Source organism: Peromyscus californicus, unplaced genomic scaffold (genome assembly GCF_007827085.1).
Source record: "Peromyscus californicus insignis strain IS unplaced genomic scaffold, ASM782708v3 Scaffold_9__1_contigs__length_137607984, whole genome shotgun sequence".
Classification (NCBI taxonomy): Eukaryota; Metazoa; Chordata; class Mammalia; order Rodentia; family Cricetidae; genus Peromyscus; species Peromyscus californicus.
In genome coordinates, this window is record NW_026294617.1 from 67,834,031 (window position 1) to 67,857,984 (window position 23,954).

Consider the following 23,954-nt stretch of genomic DNA (forward strand, 5'->3'; position numbering starts at 1 on the left):
TGTGTTCCACAGTTCATTTATGGAACTGGGGCAGGTGATTTAACAACAGATTATAACATAAGGCTGGGAAAGAACCATTGTTGCTTTCCCTCCCGGGACCCAGTTGTGATAGGGATGCTTCCAAGTTTTCTAAAATAGCCATCTGTTGTTGGGCAAGCTGGGTCTGAAGCTGGAGGTTGGCAGACATACATTCTAGGAGTCCTAGGCATTCCTTCGGCTTCTGGCCAGCTCCTGGGGAGAGTGATGGAGGTACGAAGGGACACAGGAAAGAGGCTTTGTAATTGCAGTGAGGTTGGAAGGAGTCCATAAGAGCACTAATCCTCCTCCCAGGAACAACCCAACCAGACTCACTTCTGCTCAGCAGTCATCTCCCCAGAGGCTTACCTGCCAATTTTGTTTTAATTTTAAACCAATATTGCAACTCGCTTCTCCCCTTGTTACTTTTCTTGTAGTATTTATGGTCATCTGGCACACTCAGTAATAGCTCATGTTTGTCTAAGTTCTCTGCTTGAGTTATGCTCCAGGAAGGCAAGGAATTTTGTCTGGTCTACTTTAGTATCCCCAGCATCTAGAGAAGCCACTGTACATAAGTATACAAAACACATTTAAAAAGCTGGGTGGTGGTGGTGGTGGTGGTGGTGGTGGTGGTGGTGGTGGTGGTGGTGGTGGTGGTGGTGCACACCTTTAATCCCAGCACTCAGGAGGGAGAGGCAGGCAGAGATCTCTGTGAGTTTGAGGCCAGCCTGGTCTACAGAGCAAGTTCCAGGATAGCCAGGGCTACACAGATAAACCCTGTCTCAGAAAGGACAAACAAACAAACAAGGTCTCACTATGTAGGCTTGGCTGGCCTGGAACTTAGTATGTATACCAGGCTGGCCTTCAACTTTTAGACACCCACTTAAATCTTTGAAAATTTTATTTGAGCCAGGTAGGGTGCTGTACATCAGTAATCCTAGTGCTTGGGATGATGAGTCAGGAGGCAAGTGTGAGGGATACACAGTGAGTTCCAGGCTACAGAGCAACTCAAAACAACAACAAAATTTAAAAAATAAATAAATAAATAAATAAAAAACTGAGACAGGGTTGGGGATTTAGCTCAGTGGTAGAGCACTTGCCTAGCAAGCACAAGGCCCTGGGTTTGGTCCTCAGCTCTGAAAAATAAAGAAATAAAGAATAAAAAAACAGCCGGGCGGTGGTGGCGCACGCCTTTAACCCCAGCACTCGGGAGGCAGAGCCAGGCGGATCTCTGTGAGTTCGAGGCCAGCCTGGTCTCCAAAGCGAGTTCCAGGAAAGGCGCAAAGCTACACAGAGAAACCCTGTCTCGAAAAACCAAAAAAAAAAAAAAAAAAAGAATAAAAAAACAAAAACAAAAAACTGAGTCCATGTTGGCCTTGAGCACTCCATGTAGCTGAGGGTAAACTTGAACTCCAAATTCTCCTGCCTCCACATTCCAAGTGCTGGGATTACAAGCATATGGCACTGTACCCAGTTTGTGTGGTTCTGGGCCATGTGCACACCAGGTAAGAACTCTATCAGTTCAGCTATATTCCCAGCCTAAAAAAGGGTTTTGTGCCGGGCGGTGGTGGCGCACGCCTTTAATCCCAGCACTTGGGAGGCAGAGGCAGGCGGATCTTTGTGAGTTCAAGGCCAGCCTGGTCTAGATGAGCGAGATCCAGGAAAGGCGCAAAGCTGCACAGAGAAACCCTGTCTCGAAAAACCAAAAGGGTTTTGTTTTGTGGTTGGTTTTTGTTTGCTTGTTTGTTTTGCGAAGTGGGTAAAAACTAAGTCCCTTTTAGGGACCTGGAGCTCCTCCATTGTCTAACTCCAACCATTCTGGGTGATCAGCTTACTTCTTAAATGTTTTCAACTACATTGTCCATAGGCGGCTTAGTTAACCTCAACAATTATACTGTCTGCATTTGGGAGTAATGGCTATCTAGAGTTGAGTTCCCCATAAGTAATCAACTATCCACTGACTTCCCTAGAAGAAGAAGAATGAGAGAATTCAAGGAAGCTGAGTCCAAGCTAACAGTCACTATCTCCTTCCCTGGGTCCCTTTTAACTCTCAGGAGCAGCAAGCAGAAAGACCGGGGTCTCACCCTGCCCACTTGAGCCAAGTAGCTAACAATTGAGAAAAGAACAGGAATTGGTAAAACTGGGGAAACAAATGAAATCAACAGAACCAAACAATCAACAAGTTACCCCGAAAGTGAAACCAGGCAACGGGTGCTCTGAGGAGTTAGCACTGCCCTGGGGGAAGCTTAAGCTACTTTGCACCTGCTCTCCTGGCTGGGTCTGCTTGGGAAGCCTTCCCCCGAAGACTTACCTGAAGGCAGTTTTGTTGTCTGGATGTTCAAGAAAGTGGCTGGCAGGGAATTTGCTTGAAGATTAATATAACTGGGGGAGGGTTTTGCTGGACAAAGACACACAGCATCATTATCTTCCTCTTTGGCTGAAAATGAGGTGACTAAATGAACATTCATTTTAACAAGGGTTAGCCTGCCTTCTCTTGCCCTCTTTCTCCTCTTTTAATTTTAAGATAATAGCCCAGGCTGGCCTTGACCCCAAGACCCTCCTGCCTTGGCCTCTCAAACATGGGACTGCAGGTGTGAGACTGCCTTTCTGATTAAATCACTGCGCCTGGTCTATAAAAGCAGACACCAGGTCCTACCCAAGTATCAGTAAGATATACAAAGAGAAGATACAGAAAACAGAAGTCAGCCGGGCAGTGGTGGCGCACGTCTTTAATCCCAGCACTTGGGAGGCAGAGGCAGGTGGATCTCTGTGAGTTCAAGGCTAGCCTGGGCTACAGAATGAGTTCTAGGCAAGGCTCCAAAGCTACACAGAGAAACCCTGTCTCTAAATAAATAAATAAAATACAATAACAACAACAACAAAGACATCAGTGAGAGTTAAGAGAACCCAAGCTGGCAGGAGGAAAGTCTAATTCACTTGCTTGATGTGAACTACATGCTTACTCCTCCACTAGACACTGAGAAGTACACAAAAGACACGTACAACAGCTTCTTAGCTGCTCATCACCAACTTAGGGAGACAAATTGAATCAAGTGAAACATTATCTTCAGGCACAGTGGTGCACATCTGTAATTCCAGTATCTAGGAGGTGGAGGCAAGAGGATCAGAAGTTCAAGGTCAACCTCTGCCAAACAACAAGCTCAAGACAAGCCTGGGTTATACAAGACTCTCTCTGGACAACTAAAAGAATCAGGTGAAACAACACAAGGTATAGTGAGTCTTCACACCTGGGTAAACTCGGGAGGCAGAGGCAAGCGATCTCCGTGAGTTCAAGGCCAGCCTGGTCTACAAAGCAAGCTCCAGGACAGCCAGGGCTACCCAGAGAAAGCCTGTCTTGAAAAACAAAAACCAAACCAAACCAAAACAAAACAAAATACCTAGGTAAAAGTGAGGTTTTTATTGGGGTTGTGGGAGAGCATACCCAGCTAAGGCCAAGTGTGTAAACAAATGTGAAAGTAAGGGTTTAAGGGAGCAGTGGGGGGGGATTATAACGAACACCTATTTAAGAAGGGCTCTCTAACAGGCCAAGCATGGCAAATATGGCTGCAAAAGGCTTTGCCTTTTACCCTTCTCTCTTGCTTGCTAAACTGTCAGATTACATTCCTAAAGCTATTCCCTTATTTGGTCACTGACTCATTCCTGAGACTAAAGACTAAGGTTCAGCATTCAAACTTCATTATTTGGCTACACTGGCTAACATGTCCAATCAGGACTTACTAACTCACCTAGGACAGACTTCCCCTTTTCTCCTGAAAAAACAAACAACAAACGAAGGCCTGCTGCTTGCTGTCTGCTTTGGCCCAATGCGGAGACAGCCTCCCCTCACTTGCTTTTCCCTCTGGGGTAATAAATCTCCTTTATGCTAAGAACTTGGTGACTGGGTGTGTTTCCGAGCCAATTCTGAGGGCCCCCCAATCCTTACAGAGGCTCTGAAAACGTGGAAAGCTTGGAAGGAGCAGAGTAGGAAAGGGGATAGCAGAACATGAATGTAGGTCAAAAGGCAAGAATAAGGCTGGAGGGTGAGAAACCCTGGGAAACTGGCCAAGTCAGGACAGGAGGAGGAAGAGCAAGGGAAGGGGGCGCTCATCACTGACATAAAGATGGGCCAGAGAAGCCTGAGTAACCAAATCTGAGATGTTTAAGCTTTCTCTTAACGTAATAGGCCCTCAACCTTTAAGGTTAGAAAGTTGAGTAAACCGAGCTTTTGGCTCACGCCTTTAATCCTAACATCCAGGAGGCAGAGGCCAGCAGGGCTCTCTGAGCACCGGAGCCTTCCCATCACTAAGAATAGGCATATGTCCCAGCCTGGTCTACATATCGAGTTCTAGGCCAGCCAGGACCATAGAGTGGTACCCTGTCTAAAAAAGAATAGGAATTGATTGCTAACAGTTAAAAATCGTATTTCAAGGACTGGAGACACAGCTCAGCAGTTAAGAGAGCATGCTGCTCTTCCAGAGGACCTGAGTTGGGTTCCCAGAACCGCTTCAAGGCAGCTCACAACCACCTGTAATTCCAGCTCCAGGTGATCTACATAGCAAGTTCTAGGCCAGCCAAGGCTACACGGTGAGACCCTGTCTCAAAAAAAAAAAAAAAAAAGATTACATTATCTTTTATCTTTTTCATTATACATATTAAATACAAAGAGTTGCACATGTTAACGTTTTTGTTTTTCTGAGACAGTCTTGCTATGTAACCAAGCTTGGTACTTTCTATGTATCCCATGGTACCTTTGAACTCAGGACAGTCTTCCTGCCTCAGCTTCCCAAGTGCTAGAATTCTAAGAGTGAGCCACAACTGGCTCTAAAAGAGATTCTAAAACTGGTAACTATGCTATCTTTGGCAAAAACAGTCAAATCAAAAGGAAAAACTGACTTGGAGGAAATCCTAATGTTCCACCACAGACATTTGTCCTTCTTATCTACTGAGTAATTGTCACTCTGGGAAATTATTCTTTCCCCAGATCCCAGTTGTACTGGTGAGTCAGCACTCCAGTTTCTTGACACTAAAAATAGGCCCATGGCCCAGCAAAGGACAGTGCCGACACCTCACTCTCTCAGCAACTGCGATGACAAGATGGTAAGCACTTGAAAAGTAGGTTGTTGGGCCGGGCGGTGGTAGCGCACAGCTTTAGTCCCAGCACTCGGAAGACAGAGCCAGGTGGATCTCCAAAACTACAGAGAAACCCTGTCTCGAAAAAACAACAAAAGGAGAAAAAAAAGGAGTTGGGCCACAGTCATGTCACAGGACCAAAAAATGGACAATGATGTGTGTCAAAGCATTCTTAGCTAGACTGTACAGTAGCGTGCCCACCTACAATTGAAAAAAATGGAAGGCAGAACAGAGGACTGCAAGTTCTGGGCTAACCTGGTCTACATGGTAAGACTGTCTCAAAAAAACAAGCAAAGGCAAAAAGAAAAAAAAAAGAAAAAGAAAAAGAAAAAAGAGAGACCCACTTTCTTTAGTTGCTGTGCTGGGAGGACATAAAGTGGGCCTAACGGAGGCTACTGCACTTGGCCAGTATACCATGAGAAGTGGGTACAAGCAGGGTTAGCAGCAAGAGAGGCGGACAGACAGACAGATGAACAGATTCCAACAGGCAGAAGCCCCAGTTCCAGTCACAGCTCTCCGGCTTCTGAAGCGCTCGAGCTCTTGTAACCCACCTGCACAAGCCCCTAAATTACCTTCTGTGTTCAAGGCAGCTGAGTTGGGGTTCTGTCATTTAATCCTAATCACATTTTAGATGAACTAAAGGTTCTGAGGTGAAAGTAGGAAATCAAACAGAACAAGGAGTGGCACTAAGTTTGGTTGGAAGGTCAAATTGTTAGCCAGCCACTAAAAGGGAAAAAGAAGCTAAAAAAAAAAAAAAAAAAAAAAAAAAAAGTCAGTGGTGGTGGCGCATGCCTTTAATCCCAGCACTTGGAAGGCAGAGGCAAGTGATCCTCTGAGTTTAAGGCCAGCTTGGTCTACATAGCAAGTTCCAGGACAGCCAGGACTACACAGAGAAACCCTGTTTTGAAACCCCCTTCCTCCCCGCCAAGAAAGAAAGAAAAAAGAAAAATAAGTTAGCTCCCTATAGCAAAAAAGAAAGAAAGAAAATTGGACCTCGGAGTAATTTCTCAAGCATCTGAAGGATGAAAAGGTGACAGAGAGGAGAGAAGAGCGATGAATGGCGAGCAGAAAAGCTGGGACCAGGAGAGACCAGGAGGTAGAGGCCGGTTGCCTAGCACACACAACACCCTGGGTTTGATCCCCAGAACCACATAAAATAGGTAAAGCAGCATATGCATGCAATACCAGTATTCGGGAGGTGGGAGAGGGGGTCAGAGCTCCTTGAATCCTTGGCTACATTTTAAGTTCAAGGCAACAAGACTGTGGAGTGAAGAGCACGTCGAGGAAGCAAGAGCAGCATGGTTGAAAATGGGGCTAGCAAAGCCAACGCTACTGACTGAGACCCTCTCTGAAAAAGAAGAAGAGGGAATGGCAAGATGGCTCAGAGGGTAGAAGCTACTGGAACCACGCCTGAGAACGTGGGTTCAATCTCCAGAACCCACACGGTAGGAAAGAACCAACTCTGGCAAGCTGGCCTCTGACACGCACATACACACAGTGGCACGCACTTACTCACTAGCTCTGGAATGTGCACATGAATAACATGTATATAGTGTAAAGATCAAGAAAGGATAGGGCTGGCAGATTAGGTCAGTGGCAGAGCTTTTGCCTCACCTGTGGAAGACCCTGGGATTGATCCCCAGCACTGAGGGGAGAAAAGACAGGAAAATTAATAACACTTATTTATACAGGTATAAGATTGCTAAGTGCCTACAATGTGTCAGTGGAGCTTGGGAAATGTTCTGAAGAATTACCTCAGACAGGGTCAAAGGATAAAGAAGAGTCCTCTTGTTATGAAACAAGCCTGGGGGCAGAAGTGCGATGAGTGTTGTAGGAAAGATTTTTTCCCCCTTTTAGAGGCAGGGTCTCATGCAGCTGGCCTTGTATTCTTTAACCCTCTTGCCTTCACTGCCCATGTGCCAGGATTACAGGTGTGTGGCACACATCTGCTAAGAAAGATGCCTTCTTGTCCATTTTTCCAAGTGCCACAGAAGATACTGCCTAGAAGTCATTTTCACATATGCATACCAAGCTTGCAAATGGAAGTCTGCTCTGCTCTGTCAGCTGCTCTATTTATTTATTTATTTACTTATTTATGGTTATTTTCGAGACAGGGTTTCTCCATGTAACTTTGGAGCCTGTCCTGGAACACATTCTGTAGACCAGGCTGGCCTCGAACTCACAGAGATTCGCTTGCCTCTGCCTTCCGAGTGCTGGGATTAAAGGCATACGCTACCACCACACAGCTTACTCCTCTTTCTTTAAAAAAAAAAAATAAAATCTTTTATTATTTTTTATGTCTCTGACTGTTTCGCCTGAATGTATGCATGTGTGATATATCATTCCTAGTGCCCTTGGAGTTCAAAGGAGAGGGTCAGATCCCCTGGAACTGGAATTACAGACCACTGTCAGCTACCATGTGGGTGTTGAATGCTCAATGCCGAGCCTCTGGAAGAGCTGCCAGTGCTCTTAACTGCTGAGCCATCTCTCTGACACAGGGTATGGAGATATAGTCCTGGCTGGCCTGGAACTCACTTTGTGTCCTAGGCAGGCTTTGAACCTGTGACCATCTTCTTGCCTCTGCTACTCCTCACATGCTGGGACTACAGGTATGCAATAACACACACACACACACACACACACACACTGCTTTTTGAGACAGGGCCATACAACTCAGACTGTCTTGGATTTTGCAGCAATCAGACTTCTAAGGGCTGAGTTTACAGGTGAAGGTCACCATATCTAGCCTCTAATACATGTGTATCATACATATACACACATACATATTTCTTTTGAGTGTGTTTGTGTATTTACATGTGTGTAGAAGCCAGAGATCTACATCAGGTATCTTCCTTAATTGCTTTCCACTTATTTTTTAAAATTTTATGTGTATGGGTGCTTTGCCTGCATGCACACGTGTTGTCCTTGGAGGTCAGATGAGGGCATTCGATCCTCTGGAACTGGAGTTACAGACAGTTGTGAGCTGTCATGTGAGTGATGGGAATTCAACCTGTGTTCTCTGGAAGAGCAACCAGTGCTCTTAACTGCTGAGCCATGTATCCAGTCCCCTCTACTTTATTTTTTTTAGAATTTTTTTTGGTGGGGGCAGGGTCTTTCTATGTAGCCCTGAGTGTCCTGGAACTCACCAGGTAGACCAGCTTGGCCACAAAACCACAGGGATGCATCTGTATCTGCTTCCCGAGTGCTGGGATTATGGTCCATTGACCACCACACCCAGCCTTACTTTATTTTTCTGAGACAGAGTCGCTCACCAAATTTGGAGCTTATCAATTCAGCTAGACTGTCTGGCCAGTGAACTCCAGGGATCCTATGTACTCTATGTACCCCATCTCCACAAGCACTGCAGGTACAGACATATGCCACCACACCTGGCTTTTTATATGGCTTATGGGGATCCAAACTCAGGTCCTCATGGTGCATAGCAAGGACTTCATCCACTGAGCCATCTCCCCGGGTCCTCTGCTATCTTTTATAGTGACCTAAGAAGCAGGTAGTATCAGCAGCATTGTACTTGAGGAATCCCATGTCAGGAAAATTTGGTCAGGATTGCACAACTATCACATGGCAGTGCTGGAACTACACCTGGGTCCCTAGACTGCAAAGTGCTCTACTTACTGCTACTCTAGAAACGCTAGAAAAAGAACTCACCAAAGCCAGGTGCAGAGACCATGCCCATCGTCTCAGCAGCTGGGAGGCTGTGGCAGGGCTACTGCAAGGTGGAGGAGGCCAGGTTGGACTATAATAGCAAGATTCTCAAAAAAGAAAAGAATGCTGGATAGTGGTGGTGCACACCTTTAATCCCAACACTCGGGAGGCAGAGGCAGGTGGATGTCTGTGAGTTCAAGGCCAGCCTGGGCTACAGAGTGAGTTCCAGAACAGCCAGTACTACAGAGAAACCCTGTCTCAAAAAAACAAACAAACAAACAAACAAACAAACAAACAAACAAAGCAGCTGGATGCAGTGGGTCATGTCTGCAATCCCAGCAGTTGGGATGTGGGTTCTCTGGCAAAAGAGTTGTCTCAAATTTAAGGACACTAGGCTAGCTATATGATAAGTTCCAAGCCAGCTACGGTAGTGAAGTGAGACCTGTCTCCTCCTTCACCCCAAAACCCCCACAGGTACTTTCCACATAACCAGGTAACAGACAAGGCATACACGACACCGAGTCCTTTCTGCACACGTGGAGAGATAGAGAGAGCTGGCTTCTGAGGAAGGGGTGTGGGCCTAGGACACACCTTTGTCATTAGTCGGATTACTAGTGTGCTGCTCCATCTCAACAGCAACAGGTATCGTGCCTGGGAAAAGAATCATAGCATCACATGGTCAGACAAGAGTGTTGTTTCCTAAGCTCGACACAGCAGATTCAAATTGGCTACAGCTGCTCTAATTTTGGGAGGCAGAAGTATAATAGTGTATACCATCTTGGGGCTGGAGAGATGGCTTAGAGGTTAAGAGTGTTGGCTATTCTTCCAGAGGTCCTGAGTTCAATTCCCAGCAACTACATGGTGCCCTCTTCTGGTGTGTAAGCATTCATGCAGGCAGAACACTGTATACATAATAAAATAAATCTTAAAAATATAGTATACACTGTCTCAGTTAATACAGGTGGCTGATTTTTAAAAAATTTATCTTTAGTTACATGTATGTGTGGATGTGCATATGTGAGCTGGAGTTACAGGTGGCTGTGAGCAGCCAGACATCAGTGCTGAGAACTGAACTGAGGTTCTCTGCAAGAGCAGTATACCCTCTTAACCACTCCTGGATATATGTAGTCCAGGCTAACTGAAGCCATCAATATCGCAGTGGTCCTGACTCAGCCTCAGGAGTTCACTACAGGAGTGTGCTACCACACCAGGCAAATAATTGTGCTTAACTTGATCATTTTTTCACAGTTCCCTTCAGCGGACTAATTTGTGTTATTGTTTTTCATTGAAGAAGACAGAACATACCAAATCCAAACTTTCAATCTATCGCAAACACATCATGAATCTTCATGTCTTCTAAGTGCTTAACTTCTAGAGTCTTCCCCCCACCCACCCACCCCACGTGGGGTGCTCTGGCAAGAGGGTTGTCTCCAATTTGAGGCCAACCCGGGCTCCATGGGGAGTTCCAGGCCAACCATGGGACTCTAGCTCCCACCCCTTTGTCTCTAACGAGTTAGAAGATGGGTGCTCAGGGTGAGTGGTGAAAAAAAAGGCTCAAAACACTACAAGAAACGCTCGCGAAAAGATAGGTTATTTGGGGGAAATGTAAGCGATCCTCCTTCATTCCACTTTTGGTTTTTTTGTTTTGTTTTGTCTCTTGTTTTTTTTTCTTTTTTTTTTCCTGTTTTTATTTTTTAATTTTATTTATTTTTACTTTATGTTTATTGGTGTTTTGCCATGGGCATCAGGTCCCCTGGAACTGGAGTTACAGACAGTTGTGAGCTGCCATGTGGGTGCTGGGAATTGAACCCAGGTCCTCTAGAAGAGCAGTCTGTGCTCTTAACCACTGAGCCATGTCTCCAGTCCCTTTTTCCTGTTTTTTTGAGACAGGGTTTCTCTGTGTAGACCTAGCTGGCCTCAAACTCACAAAGATCTGCCTGCCTCTGCCTCCCGAGTGCTGGGGTTAAAGGCGTGCACCACCTCTGCCCGGCCCTTCATTCCGTCTTAATGCCTAAAATGAAAGGTATTTTTCTAAGAAGTTAAAAAAAAAAAAAAATTAGGACTGGCGAGATAACTCAACAGCTAAGAGCACTAGCTGGCGCTGAAGAGGACTCGGGTTCAGTTACCAGCACCCACATGGCAGTTCACAACCATCCTAAACTCTAGTTCCAGGGGATCGGACTCTCTCTTCTTACCTCCTCGTGGACCAGGCACGCATATGTGCACATATATACGTGTTAGTAAAACAATCATACGCAAAAAAAATAAAAAATGAGTACATGTAAAAAACAGGATTTTTCTTTTCTAAGAAAAACAGCGAGTCTAGAGGAGGTAAACTACAACTCCCAGAGTGCTCGGGGGCCGAAAGGGCCGTTGCCGCCCCGCCCTGTAAGACAACAACTTCCGCTACCTCAACCCTTCCCCGCCTCAGCCCTTCCGGCCACGGCCGCTATCCCCGAACCTCTATTCCTCCCGGGTGCTAAAGCTGGAATGAAAAGTGGAAAACTGTCATGCCTTTCTTGACCTTCACGGTCGGACCAGAACGGATGAACAAAATAAGTTTCATGACCTCACCTGCAGCACTAATCCAAAGCCTCCACCCCAGCGCCCACCCTGTAGTTGGTACGCATGCGCTGTAGAGAGCGAGCGCTTCCTCCTCCTCCACCACCACCACCCCCTCCCCGCTCCCGCCCCTTGCCTAGGCGCTTGCGCAGACATTCTGTCCGCACGCGGCCGGGAGCGGCCACACTAGTGCGCAGGCGCTTGCGTCTCCCAGGCCCCCTCATCGTGCCCTCTCCATCTAACTTGCCTTACCTTTCTTGCGTAGAGGGCGGGGCTAATACTGTCGATTGGTCGATGTTCGTGCCAATCCATGAGATGGGCTTGGTGATTGGCGGCACTTCAGAGGGTAGCAGGTTTCTGTGTCAGTCCTGAGGAGGTAGCGTTTTCTTCGCTGCTCCTCTCTCCAGAAGGTTCTGCCGGTTCCCCCAGCTCTGGGTACTGGGCTCTGCATCGTGCCGCCATGATGGGCCACCGTCCCGTGCTCGTGCTCAGTGAGTTCAGGGAGGCGGTGGTTCCCTCCGCCCCTCTCTCCCCACGCTGGCCAGTGTTGCCCGGCTCCGTCCCGCCATGACTCGGTCCCCTCGTACCTTCCCATCGCCTTTTCGTTTTGGAAGCGCCTTCTCTGGTTTTTTTCTCTCCTCCCATCTCCCGTCGCCCTCCTCCGACAAAATGACTTCCCGCTCTCGGGAGTCGCTCGTGCTCTACATGTGCTCCATCCCACTCGTGTTCCGCGCTTTGGCCGCCACCCTCCACGCCCCCGTGTCCTTCCCAGCGTGATTTCTGGCGTGTAGTTAGTGGATAATGACTCTTCACGTCAGGCCTGGCTTCGTATCCTGCACGGGTCCACCCCTTAGCGGCGTGGCCGGGGGCAAATCGCTTCATTTATGCTTTAGCATCAGTATTGGGAGGCTGTAGTAGTTTTTTCAAGAATTGTGAGTTAAGTTGGTGAAGTAAGGCTGCCTTTGCTGGCAGATCGCGAGTAGCATCTTGTCGGTAGCGGTCATCCAGCGACCCTTGTTCTGAAATGACACTCCTTGCCTCAACCAGTTAAGTTCCTCGGGATGCCTCCCCTGGTTTTCTTTCCCATTTAGGGAAGGCCGTCCATCTCTTGAGTAAAGAGCACCAGTTCCTTGTCTGTTAACGGAGCTATTAAGGAGAACTCAGTAAGCCAGGTTCGGCCAGATAGACATAGTAAATAGAGAAACAAAAAGATGATTATTCGGTATGGTCACAGAGGGGTTCGGTGGCACCACCACCCCCAGACACACACACAGACAAGTCCATGGGGTTTAGCCTCAAGTAGCAGGCCAGAGGCATAAGGAGTCCATCGTTGTCTGCTCTAGTCTCCTTCGAGACAAGTTTCCTGTCTGGCTCCCAGGCTTTAGTCTTGTTCTTATTCTAGCTTGAGATTCCTTGGGAATTCAATTTTCTTTGGTTACATTGTGTTTGGTAGGTTTGTTTTTTCTGTTTTTATGTGTATGGGTGTTTTGTTGCCTGAATGTATGTCTGTGTACCGCATATGTGACTCAGGCCTGTGGAGGCCAGAAGAGAGCGTCACATCCCCTGGAAGTGAAGTTCCAGGCCCTTGTGAGCCACCATGGGGGGCTGGGAATCTAACCTGGATCCTGGCAGAGAAGCCAGTTTTCTTAAACACTGAACCATCTTCCCAGCCTCACAATCAGGCTTTCTTGGCCACTAATCTTTGAGACGCTGTGGCTCCTCTTCCCAGGGGATTGTGAGGGGTATGCACTTGCCTCATTTTTCTCACCTACTATTGAGAAAAATCATCATCCTACTGAGGCCCATTCAGGGAACTTAGGACATGAATCCCTGCTGGAAATCGGTGAGCCTACAAGAAAAGTATTGATCAAGATTCTGAAGTTGAAGTATTTCAGGCTATCTCTTAGTGTACCAGGGGCTAAAACAGAGAAGTCAAGAGCTGAGTTTTGGGGATTTTTGTTTTGCTTTTTAATTGTCTTCATTTCATGTACATTTCATCTGCATGTGTGTCTGTGTGCCTGCAGACACCGGAAGATGGCATCAGATCCCCTGGAACCGTAGTTGGTTGTGAGCTGTCGTGTTAGTGCTGGAAATTGAACCAGGGTCCTCTGCAAGAGCCTCCATGCCTTTAACTACTGAGCCATCTTTCCGGCCTCTAAACATGTTTTTTGAGACAGGGTCTCACTTTGTAGCTCTGGCTGGCCTGGAACTCACTTCATAGACCAGGCTGGCCTTGAATTCACAGAAATCCATCTGTCTTTACAGTGCTGAGATTAAAGGCATGCGCTACTATGCCTAGCCCTAAACAGTTTCCTGAGGTATAATTGACAACTGGTTATCAAACAAGGAAGCCTTTGTATTTATTTTCAAAAGTTGTTAAATAGGATTGGTGGGATGGCTCAGTGGTAAAAAGGCACTTATCATCAAACCTAATAACCGGAGGTCTGTTTTGTTGTTGTTTGTTTGTTTGTTTTGTTTGAGATAAGTTCTCTCTATGGAGATCAAACAGGCCTCCAGCTCAGAGAGATTCTCCTGACTCTGCCCCCTAAGTGCTGAAATTAAAGGCATGCTTCCCACACCTAGCTTTGATAACCAAGTTTAACCCTGGCATACATGTGGTAGAAAGAGAAGTAACTCCGAAAGTTGTTTTCTGATCTCCACACTGTGCCAAGCATATGTGCACCTGACATACACATACATATACAGATTTTAAAAATATAAATGTTTTCTTTTAATTGGGAAATAAATTGCTTGTGTATACTGGGCTGTTGACATGTGTTTCTGTCTGTTCTAGGTCAGAATACAAAGCGTGAGTCTGGAAGAAAAGTTCAGTCCGGGAATATCAATGCTGCTAAGGTAGCACATGTTTTAAGTGTTTATAGAAGTTTGCTCTGGCTGACTCCCTAATTTTGCATTTGTGGATGGAAGCTTCTTATGGATCTGTGCTTCAGAGTATTCAGTTAAACAAAGGGAAAAAAAATACCTTAACAGTGGTATGAAGAGGGAGGTTTGTTTTGCCTGCAAGCATGTCTGTGTGTGTACCATGTGCATTCCTGGTGCACAAGAAGGCTAGAAGAGGTGGTCAGGTCCCCTGAAACTGGAGTTACCATGGGAGTGCTGGAACTTGGATCTGGGTCCTCTGGAAGAGCAACTGGTGCTCTTAACTACTGTGTCATCTCTCCAGGCCCGCTGCCCCTACCCCTTTGGAGACAGGATTTTGTCTGGCTGGCCTAGAACTCACTATGTAGACCATTCTTACCTTGAACTCACAGAGATCTGCTTGCCTCTGTCTCCCACAAGTAAATATCTTTTGAGTGAGTGATACAAGACTTGATTTCAGGTGGCCTAAAGGCCACTGTCAGTGAAAATATTAAGGCTGGACTCTTAGGACATTAAAACTGTAGTAGGCTGTGCGTGTATTCGTGCGTGCGTAAAGTCATTTATTGCTGTGTGTAAAGTAGTTACCATCCTAAGTGTCACTGTTAAAACACTGATTCTGACTGGAGAGTTGGCTCAGCAGTTAAGAGCATTTACTCTTATAGAAGAAAAATTAGGTTCTGCTAACCCAGATGGTAGCTCACAACCTCCTGTAACTCTAGTTTCAGGGGATCCAACGTGCTCTTCAGGCCTCTGTGACCATGAGGCATGCATTCGGTACACAAACATACATGTATGCAGGCAAAACACTCATACCTATTAAAATGAATGTTTAAAACACTGGCTCTGAACTGGGCATGGTGGAGTATGCCTTTAATCCCACCACTTGAGAAGCAGAAGCATCTCTGAGTTCAAGGTCAGCCAGGACTACTAGTGAGACCCTGTTGAAAACAGACTGTTCTCCAAAACACATTGTTTTCTGATTATACTTCTTGTTTTGTGTTTCCTTACCAACAGACAATTGCAGACATCATCCGGACATGTTTGGGACCTAAATCTATGATGAAGGTTGGACTATCTTTTGTTGGAACTCTGACTCCAGGTCGTTCTTTTTTGTTATCTATAACACTTCTGCTTTTTCTTAGATGCTTTTGGACCCAATGGGAGGCATCGTGATGACCAATGATGGCAATGCCATTCTTCGAGAGGTGTGTGTGGTTTTGTTTTTTTTCTCACCTTTTCTAACAGTTTCAGCATGTGCTGTTATAATTCTTGTGTGTCCCATATGTGTTAAAAGAATGATGGGACTCACCTTAAACCAGTGTGACATTGTTTTAATTTGATTACTTATACAAAGACCTACTTCCAAGTAAAGCTGTTCTGTCCTCAAGAAGTTTTAATGGTTGAGTTCTCAGTGACACTTTTTCCCACAAAAGGAGGACTTGGAAAGTGATCTGCTTAAGATATTGGAGGGGCAGGCACTGTGTGTGTGTCTGTGTGCCTGCCCATGGACCAAAAGAGAATATAGAATCTTGTAGAACAGTGGATCTCAGCCTTCCTAGTGCTGTGACCCTTTAATACAGTTCTTCATATTGTGGTGACCCCCAACCATAAAATATTTTTCATAATTTTGCTACTTCATAACTAATTTTACCACTGTTATGAGTCATAATGTGGATATTTGATATGCAACCCTGTGAAAGGGGATGGGACTCAGGTTGAAAACTGCTGTTCTAGAGGTAGTTTCAGGTGGTTGTGAGCCCTTTGACACTGGTGCTAGGAACTGAACTTGGGTGGGTCCTCTGGAAGAGCAGTGAGCACTTTTAACCACTGAGACAACTCTCTAGCCCCTGGAGTTTTTATTTTTTGAGACAGCGTCTCAACTATGTAGCCTTGGCTGGCCTGGGGCTTGCTATGTATGGGTGGCCTTGAACTAGATTTTAGAGAGATCCACTAGCCTTTGCCTGTCACTTCTGGGATTAAAAACATGAGCTAACACACCTGGCCTGGGGCTGTTTTTAATTTTAAAGATACAGTAAAACGAAGGAGGAAGGCAGTCTGTATGGAAATAGAATTCAAGAGGTAGGGCCAAACTGAGAAGTCTTTGAGAGCTGGGAAGATGGTTCAGCTTGCTGCCAAGCCTGACGACCTGAGTTCAGTCCCCGGCATCCACATGGTAGAAAGAGACAGCCAGTTACCACAAGCTGTCCTCTGGTCTCTACGGGTACAAAAATAAATAAGTCTTTGGGGCTGTGTTGTTGTTGTTGTTTTAGTCGTTGAGTAGTCTTGGTTCATTTTTCTTTCAGATTCAAGTCCAGCACCCAGCAGCCAAGTCCATGATTGAAATTAGCAGGACCCAGGATGAAGAGGTTGGAGATGGGACCACATCAGTAATTATCCTTGGTAAGAGGAAGGTGGGAGGTTGAAATAAAGTGTGTTGTGTGTAGAGGGGGTGGGTGATTCAGCAGTTAAGAGCACTTGGCTGCTCTTGTAGATGGTCAGGGTTTGATTCCCAGCACCCGATCTGATGCTGTTTTCTAGCATTCTCAGGCACCAGGCATACATGTGGTACCCATATATACCTACAAACAAAATATCCATGCACACACATAAAAAAGAAATGAGGTGTGTTGTAGAGCTCTTTGCCAATTTTTTACATATTTTCTGCAATAGAGTGCAGTACTCTTGAATAGGATGAATTGTTTATGTTTACGGTGTGAGCTATGCAAATTCATTACATTCTGTGAAGTCACCACAAACAAGTAGTGAATTCCAAACTGTTACTGGTAGAGACAATACAAGGTTAATAAGTTCCTCTGATCACAACATTTTCCTCAACTAATGCATATTTTATTGTATGTGAATTGATTTGCTTAGAGTATTTTGTTTTTAAGCCAGACTGTTGTTATATATAAACTCTTAAGGCAGATGAATTTACATGAATTGTTTTTTTGTCTTCTTTGTATGCGTGGGGAGAGTTTTTATCTTTGGGGGTGGTAGAGTTTTATGTATGTCTGTTCTCAGGAGTACAGATGCCCACAGAAGTCAGAAGAAGATGTCAGGTCTCCCAAAGCTGGAGTTAGATGTGGTTTTGAGCCACCGAACTTGGGTGCTGGGAACTGATTTCAGGCACTCTGTAAGAGCGGTTAAGTGCTCTTGACCTCTGAGCCATCTCCAGCCTCACTTGCTCTTGCCGAGGACCTGGGTTTGTTTTCCAGTACCCACATATTAGTTCACAACCTCCATAATTCTAGTTCCAAGGGATCCCATGCCATCTTCACACCTCAGGCACCAAACAGGACATGGTGCACATACATATATATACAAACAAAACACACAAATAAAATCTGAAAAATAGAATGATGGTAGATACCTGGGCAAGATAACTTGAAATAAGTTATGGTCTGTTAAGAACAGCCAAAAGGTGTCTCAAAGTTGGCTTTGAGTTCCTGGTCCTCCTGCCTCCACCTCCTGGAACTGGGGTTAGTGAGCCCAGCGTCTGTGCTGTTTTCAGTGCCAGCAGTTTAGCCATATCCTAAGGTACTGAGTTAGTAAATGTTCCCTGTGTATTTTTCTTTCTTTGGGAAAAATATTTTCATTTTTTCTTAGGAAATTATAGCATATATTTAATTAGAAAGATTAAAAAGAGAAGGGTAAGCCCATAGGACCAGTCTGATAATTTAAAATATGTCTGTTTTCTTTATGAATTGGTATCTAGAAAATGTAAATTTTGGAACAGTATTAACAGCCAAATACATATTTTAGTGAGAATCTGTTTTAGAAAAGTATCTTTTAGAAGCGTGAGGAAATTAAATTGTCTCATCTCCTGGTACTTTCAAATGCATTGCCATGATGCCTGTGTCCTTTTTGCAGCAGGAGAAATGCTGTCTGTGGCCGAGCACTTTCTGGAGCAGCAGATGCACCCAACTGTGGTGATCAGTGCTTACCGCATGGCACTGGATGACATGATCAGCACTCTGAAGAAAATCAGGTATGGAGGCAGGACTGGGGATGGATAGTGTGGGAGGCTTGACTGATCTGTCTTAAGAAAGCCAAGCACAGAGCACACATGCGCATTCACACACATACACACACTCGGTAGCTTTCTATTCTGCTTCATTTAGTAAGGAGAGATGAGATCAAAGTGGAGGAGAAAGTCAGGAAATTTGTGTTTAGGAAAAATAATTCAAAGTATATAAATATTAAAAGGAATACCGATGACCCAAGTTTCATACTTGGAGCCCATGTAAAGGAAGGACTCTCCAATGTTGTCCTCTGACCTCAGACACGTGCTCTATGCACACACATATCACACACACAAAGACAGTCGTCACCTGTGCCTGTGATCCAGTATGAGGAAGGTGGATACAGGAGGGTTCCTGGGGCTTAGTCTGTCGGAACTGGCAAACTCTAGGTTCAGTAAAAGACCAAAATCTTTTTTTTTTTTTTTTTTTTTTTTTTTTTTTGGTTTTCTCAAGACAGGGTTTCTCTGTGTAGCTTTGTGCCTTTCCTGGAACTCGCTTTGGAGACCAGGCTGGCCTCGAACTCAGAGGTCAGCCTGCCTCTGCCTCCCGAGTGCTGGGATTAAAGACGTGCGCCACCACCGCCCGGCAAGACCAAAATCTTTAAATAATGATGTGGAGAGTGGTTGAGATGACATGAGATGTTGATCTCTGTTCTTTACACACACCACATGCACATACCAAGAGAAAAATAATTTTAGGTACATGCCATGTTAGTGGCTGCCATGGAAATTTTGTTGTTTTTTGACACAGGATTTCTCTGTGTAACAGCCATGACTGTTCTGGAACTCACTTTGTAGACCAAGGCTTGCTTCGAACTCACAGAGATCTGCCTGCCTCTGCCTCTGAGTGCCGGGATTAAAGGTGTCCACCACCACTGCCCAGCTGGGAAATGTATTTTAAATAGGCCTGTCTTCCTAGATACTAGAATCTACTTAGGAGCATAAGAAGTGAGATGTTGACAGTTATTCAAGATTTACTGTTAAAGCATCCTACTATCATATATGAGTACAGCTAATGCAGTGCTCTGTGCTGTGAAGAAAGCAGCCACCAGTTTTCCATTAAAATGAAGAGAACCACACCTGAAAATGCTGCTTGACTGTAGAGAACTGCTTACTAGTTTGTATTTGCTTGGTGCTAATGGTGCAGTGAATGAAGTATAAAAGTACATGCCTTTGCTGGGCAGTCAGGGTGCACGACTTTAATCCCAGTACTCAGGAGGATCTCTGTGAGTTCAAGGCCAGCCTGGTCTACAGAGTGAATTCCAGGACAGCCAGGGCTGTTACACAGAGAAACCCTGTCTGAGTGGGTGAGTGAGTACATGCTTTTAATCCCAGCACTTAGGATTCAAAGAGAGACTCTGTCTCAAAAAAACCCCAAAACAAAGCCAGATGTGGTATCACATGGGAAGCAGAGGAAGGTGGACCTCTGTTAGTTCAAGACCAGCCTGGTTTACATAGTGAGTTCCAGAATAGCCCGAGCTACATAGTGAGACCTTGTCTCAAAAAACAAAACAAAAACAGGCAGTGGTGGTACATGTCTTTAGTTCCAGCACTCAGGAGGCAGAGGAAGGTGAATCTCAAAGCCAGTTCTAGGACATCCAGGGCTACAAGAGAAACTGTCTCCAAAAACAAAAAAATAAAACCAAAAACTTGTAAACAAAAAAAAGTGTATGACTTCTAACCTTCACTTAATTTGGGGATTTTAGTTACAAAATGATAAGATTCATAAAACACGATATTATAAAAGAAAGTATTATTTGGGTGGGTTTTCGTTTGGTTTTTGAGGTGAAATCTCATTGGATAGCCTTGGCTAGCATCCTGAGTGCTGGGATTAAAGGCATGTGCCACCACACTTGCCATAAATGAAATTTTTATTGTTGCTTAAAGTAAAACCAAGGAGCTGGAGAGGTTGCCCTTTCAGAAGACCCGAGTTTGGTTCCCAGCACCCATGTCAGGAGGTTTACAACCGTCTGTAACTCTAGGTCTCCTTGCTGCCTCATGCAGTGTGCTTACTTGTGTGTGCATGCACACACAAAAATGCCTTGTGAGTGTGTGTGTGTCTGTCTGTCTGTCTTTTTCTCTCAGACAAGGTCTCCCAGTGTAGTAGCCTTGGCTGGCCTTGCTGCTGCTCCCCTGCCCTCATGCTGGGATTAAAGACATATTGCCACAATGCCCAATTTACATATCCTCCTCCCTCTTCCCTGGACCCTCCCTCAGTGTCACCCTCTCAATGTTTTTGTTTGTTTGTTCCTGTTGTTCATATGTAGCCCCAGCAGGTCTGGGACTTGAAATGTAGGCCAAGCAGAGACCTCTGCCTCCTGAGTGCTGGGATTAAACACCACACACACACACAATATGACCTACTAAGACCAGTTGGTGCTGCCCATATGGGTGCAGGGCCATCCACCAGAGCATGGGTAATTTACCAATGGTCACATTCCCAAAGAAAACTGACCCTCCCTCCTCCAACAGCTCCCAATAGCTCCTCAGCTAAGTGTTGGGCCTTATGAACCCCTCCCCATGCTGGAATTTTGATTGGCTTGATCTTGAACAGGCAGCCACAACTGCAGTGAGGTGATGAAGGCAGGGGAATTGTCTTGGCCAGAAGATAGCTTTCCATGGTGCTCCCCATCTACCAGCTCTCGGCATTCTTCTGAGATGTCCCATTTATAACTGAACAGTCAGGGCCACTTAGTCACCCTTGACCAGTCTCTGTATTAACTGCTGCTCAAGACAAAAGAAGCTTCTCTGACCAAGATTGAGAACAGCACAAATTTAGATCTGGACATAATCTATATCCTGCAATCAAAGTGTACAGTGTCTTCATTAATAAGGTTTTATCATCTAGTTATGGTAGACCACCAAGAACAATGGTGATAGTTTCTCTTTTGGGAACTTCCTGACTGATAACTATTTGGTGGGGGGGTTATCCTATGCCTGGTACTGATACTTTGCTATAATGACCGTGTCTTCTGCAAACATCTTTATCCACCCCCACCCCCCTTTAGAACTTTTTTTTTTTTTTTTTTGGTTTTTCGAGACAGGGTTTCTCTGTGTAGCTTTGCGCCTTTCCTGGAACTCACTTGGTAGCCCAGGCTGGCCTCGAACTCACAGCGATCCGCCTGACTCTGCCTCCGGAGTGCTGGGATTAAAGGCGTGCGCCACCACCGCCCGGCTCCCTTTAGAACTTTTAATTAGCTTGCAAATCGGGTTTCCATGAGGCTTCTTTACGCATTCTTATTGCTAACCCACCGATCACTGCTGCTCTTCCCCATCCCCCAACTCTTATCCCCACTTAAACCTTTAACTTCCAGTTAAAGTATTTTTTTAAGATTTATTTATTATGTATACAGTGTTCTGATGCACATATCGCTGCAGGCCAGAAGAGGGCACCAGATCTCATTACAGATGGTTGTGAGCCACCATGTGGTTGCTGGGAATTGAACTCAGGACCTTTGGAAGAGCAAGCAGTGCTCTTAACCTCTGAGCCATCTCTCTAGCCCCATTCTTTAGATTTTTAAGGAGCAGGTTGAGACGGGGTCTCTCTATATATCCCTGGCTGACCTGAAACTCAGTGTGTGGACTAAGCTGAACTCAAATTTGTAGAGATCAGCCTGCCTCTGCCACCAGAGTGCTAGGATTTAAAGGTGTGATCTGCCATGCTTGGATTTTTTGTTTTGTTTTAATTTTGTGTCTGCATGTGTATGTGAGTGCAGATATCAGAGGAGACCAGAGGTGTTGAATCACCTGGAGCTAGAGTTACAGATGGTTTTGTGTTGCCTGATTTGGTAGCTGAGAACTGGACTGAGGTCCCCTAGAAGAACAGCAAGTGCTCTTAACTGCTTAGCCATCTCTCTCTATCCTCCACCTTTAGATTTATTTCTGAGTTATAAAACATGGGTTTTGGGGTGTGTTGTATTGAACCCAGGGCCTTGTGTATATGTTAGCCAAGCACTGTATCACTAAGTTACACCTCCAGCCCCAGAAGCTGTTTTGAGACATGGGCTCAAGGTAGCCTAGGTTAGCCTGAACTTACTTTTATATAGCACTGAAGAAGTTGAACTTCTGATCTCCTGTGTCAACCTAAGTCCTGTTACAGGCATTCACCACACCTGGATTTTGCAATGCTTGGGTTTGAACCTGGGAGTATTAATTTTTTGAGACTGATCTGTGTTTCTCAGACTGGATCTCCTGACCCTCTTACTTCCCAAGTGCTGGTTTTACAGCCTACTTCAGAGATCTGCCTGCATCCCTGGCTACTTCAGAAACTTTTTATCAACCAGTAACTGCCTATCTAGAACACTTAACTTAGATAATGTTTTTGGAAGCTGTTGTCTCCTCCCTAGAACCTCTTTGATAATTGTATGTTACAATACATGCCTTATAACATGTTTTAGGGTGGTTAGCAGAGTTGTGCAGTGGAAGTGTGCTGGGCCCATAACATGTTTTAGGAATTTTAGCAGTATATGAAAGCTGAGCAAGCTCTCGTCACTTTTATTATTGTGTGTATAACATGAGTGTGGGTGTGTATGTTCTGCAAAGTTTCCTACAAAGGAATAGACCCCTCATTCTCGTTCTGTCTCTTGGCCTGTAGTTATACTGTCTGTATACTCTGTATACTTGTAGTTATACTCTGAGGTCCTGTGTTAAACATTTTATGGTGACTGCTGAAACCATAAAAATGAAACTATGTTACCTGGGTTTCTTTCTCCAGTACCCCTGTTGATGTCAATAACCGTGATGTAATGCTGAACATCATCAATAGCTCTATTACTACCAAAGTCATCAGTCGGTGGTCCTCTTTGGCATGCAATATAGCCCTGGATGCTGTCAAGACTGTGCAGTTTGAAGAGAATGGCCGAAAGGAAATTGACATCAAGAAGTATGCAAGAGTGGAAAAGGTAAGCTGGTCCAGTGTGCTTGAGAGTTAACTATATGGCATGATTACTCCACTTCAGAGGAGGGTGTCTCTAGTTAGAACTAGAGAGGAGAACTGGACTGACTGAGAGCCTGGAAGAGAAAAACCTGGGAGTATCAAGGAAGGGTTCCTGAAATCATTTTTGTTGGCTTCACTGCCTTCTGTACACAAGGTTAACAAAGGATAAGGAAATACTTCAGTGTGTCCTTATTTATGGGTGTGGATATCGATTAGTCACCGGTGAGGATATACATTTTACAAGTGCTGGAGAAAAGGTTCAGCAGTTAAGAGCACTTAGATGCCGAGGACCCATGTGTGATTCCAGCATCTACATGGTGTCTTACAACCATCCATAACTCCAGTTCCAGAGAACATGATTCCCTCTTTTGACCTCTGAGGGCACCAGACACAAATATTGCACATACATACAGGCAAAACACAGGGTTCTCTAGAGAACAGCACTGATGAAATGATTATTAAAAGGGTCTTTATTAGAGTGACTGTTCAACAGTGGCTGTCTGCTGACAGAAAAACCAAGACTCCGGTATTCACTCAGTCCACTAGGCTGGTTGTCTCCCCTGGTCTTCAGTCTACTTGGAATCCCAAAGAAATGGGCTCTGATCTTCAACAACAGGACAGATGAGTTTGCCAGTGAGAATGAGAGCAAGCCCCCAAAGCTTCTTTCTTCCATATCCTTTTTTTTAATGTTGGCTGCCACCAGAGGTGTGACCCAGATTTAGAGTGGGTCTTTTCTACCTCAAA

The 23,954-nt window shown here is 45.2% G+C and overlaps 2 protein-coding genes across 3 annotated transcripts in view; one reads left to right on the forward strand and one right to left on the reverse strand.

The window, feature by feature from the left end:
* On the reverse strand, window positions 1-11,739 carry Tsacc (TSSK6 activating cochaperone). Of its 2 annotated transcripts, none has more exons than XM_052730784.1 (4): window positions 11,626-11,739; window positions 9,403-9,462; window positions 2,327-2,452; window positions 1-231 (listed from the first exon to the last, which is right to left on the reverse strand). In XM_052730784.1, the coding sequence occupies exons 2-4, from the start codon at window positions 9,437-9,439 to the stop codon at window positions 14-16; spliced, it is 381 nt and encodes a 126-aa protein (XP_052586744.1). In that variant the 5' UTR covers window positions 9,440-9,462; window positions 11,626-11,739; the 3' UTR covers window positions 1-13. The 2 variants fall into 2 exon arrangements, with proteins under 2 accessions (XP_052586744.1, XP_052586743.1); XM_052730783.1 differs by lacking the exon at window positions 11,626-11,739 and adding an exon at window positions 11,386-11,458.
* Cct3 (chaperonin containing TCP1 subunit 3) overlaps window positions 11,726-23,954 on the forward strand; it is a 21,678-nt gene continuing 9,449 nt past the window's right edge. Inside the window, exons 1-7 of the mRNA XM_052730771.1 lie at window positions 11,726-11,864; window positions 14,168-14,229; window positions 15,268-15,318; window positions 15,396-15,458; window positions 16,557-16,653; window positions 18,124-18,241; window positions 22,989-23,175. Coding sequence (XP_052586731.1) covers window positions 11,834-11,864; window positions 14,168-14,229; window positions 15,268-15,318; window positions 15,396-15,458; window positions 16,557-16,653; window positions 18,124-18,241; window positions 22,989-23,175 — 609 coding nt within the window. The 5' untranslated portion in view covers window positions 11,726-11,833. The remainder of the gene's footprint in view (window positions 11,865-14,167; window positions 14,230-15,267; window positions 15,319-15,395; window positions 15,459-16,556; window positions 16,654-18,123; window positions 18,242-22,988; window positions 23,176-23,954) is intronic.

What these genes read in the sequence shown, in the direction of transcription:
- Tsacc (XM_052730784.1), bottom strand. Translation starts at nt 9,439, where the DNA reads ATGGAGCAGCACACTAGTAATCCGACTAATGACAAAG. An exon ending in TAATCCGACTAATGACAAAG is followed by an intron (nt 2,453 to 9,402) that starts GTGTGTCCTAGG and finishes CCTCATTTTCAG; the next exon opens with CCAAAGAGGAAGATAATGAT. An exon ending in GACAACAAAACTGCCTTCAG is followed by an intron (nt 232 to 2,326) that starts GTAAGTCTTCGG and finishes CACTCTCCCCAG; the next exon opens with GAGCTGGCCAGAAGCCGAAG.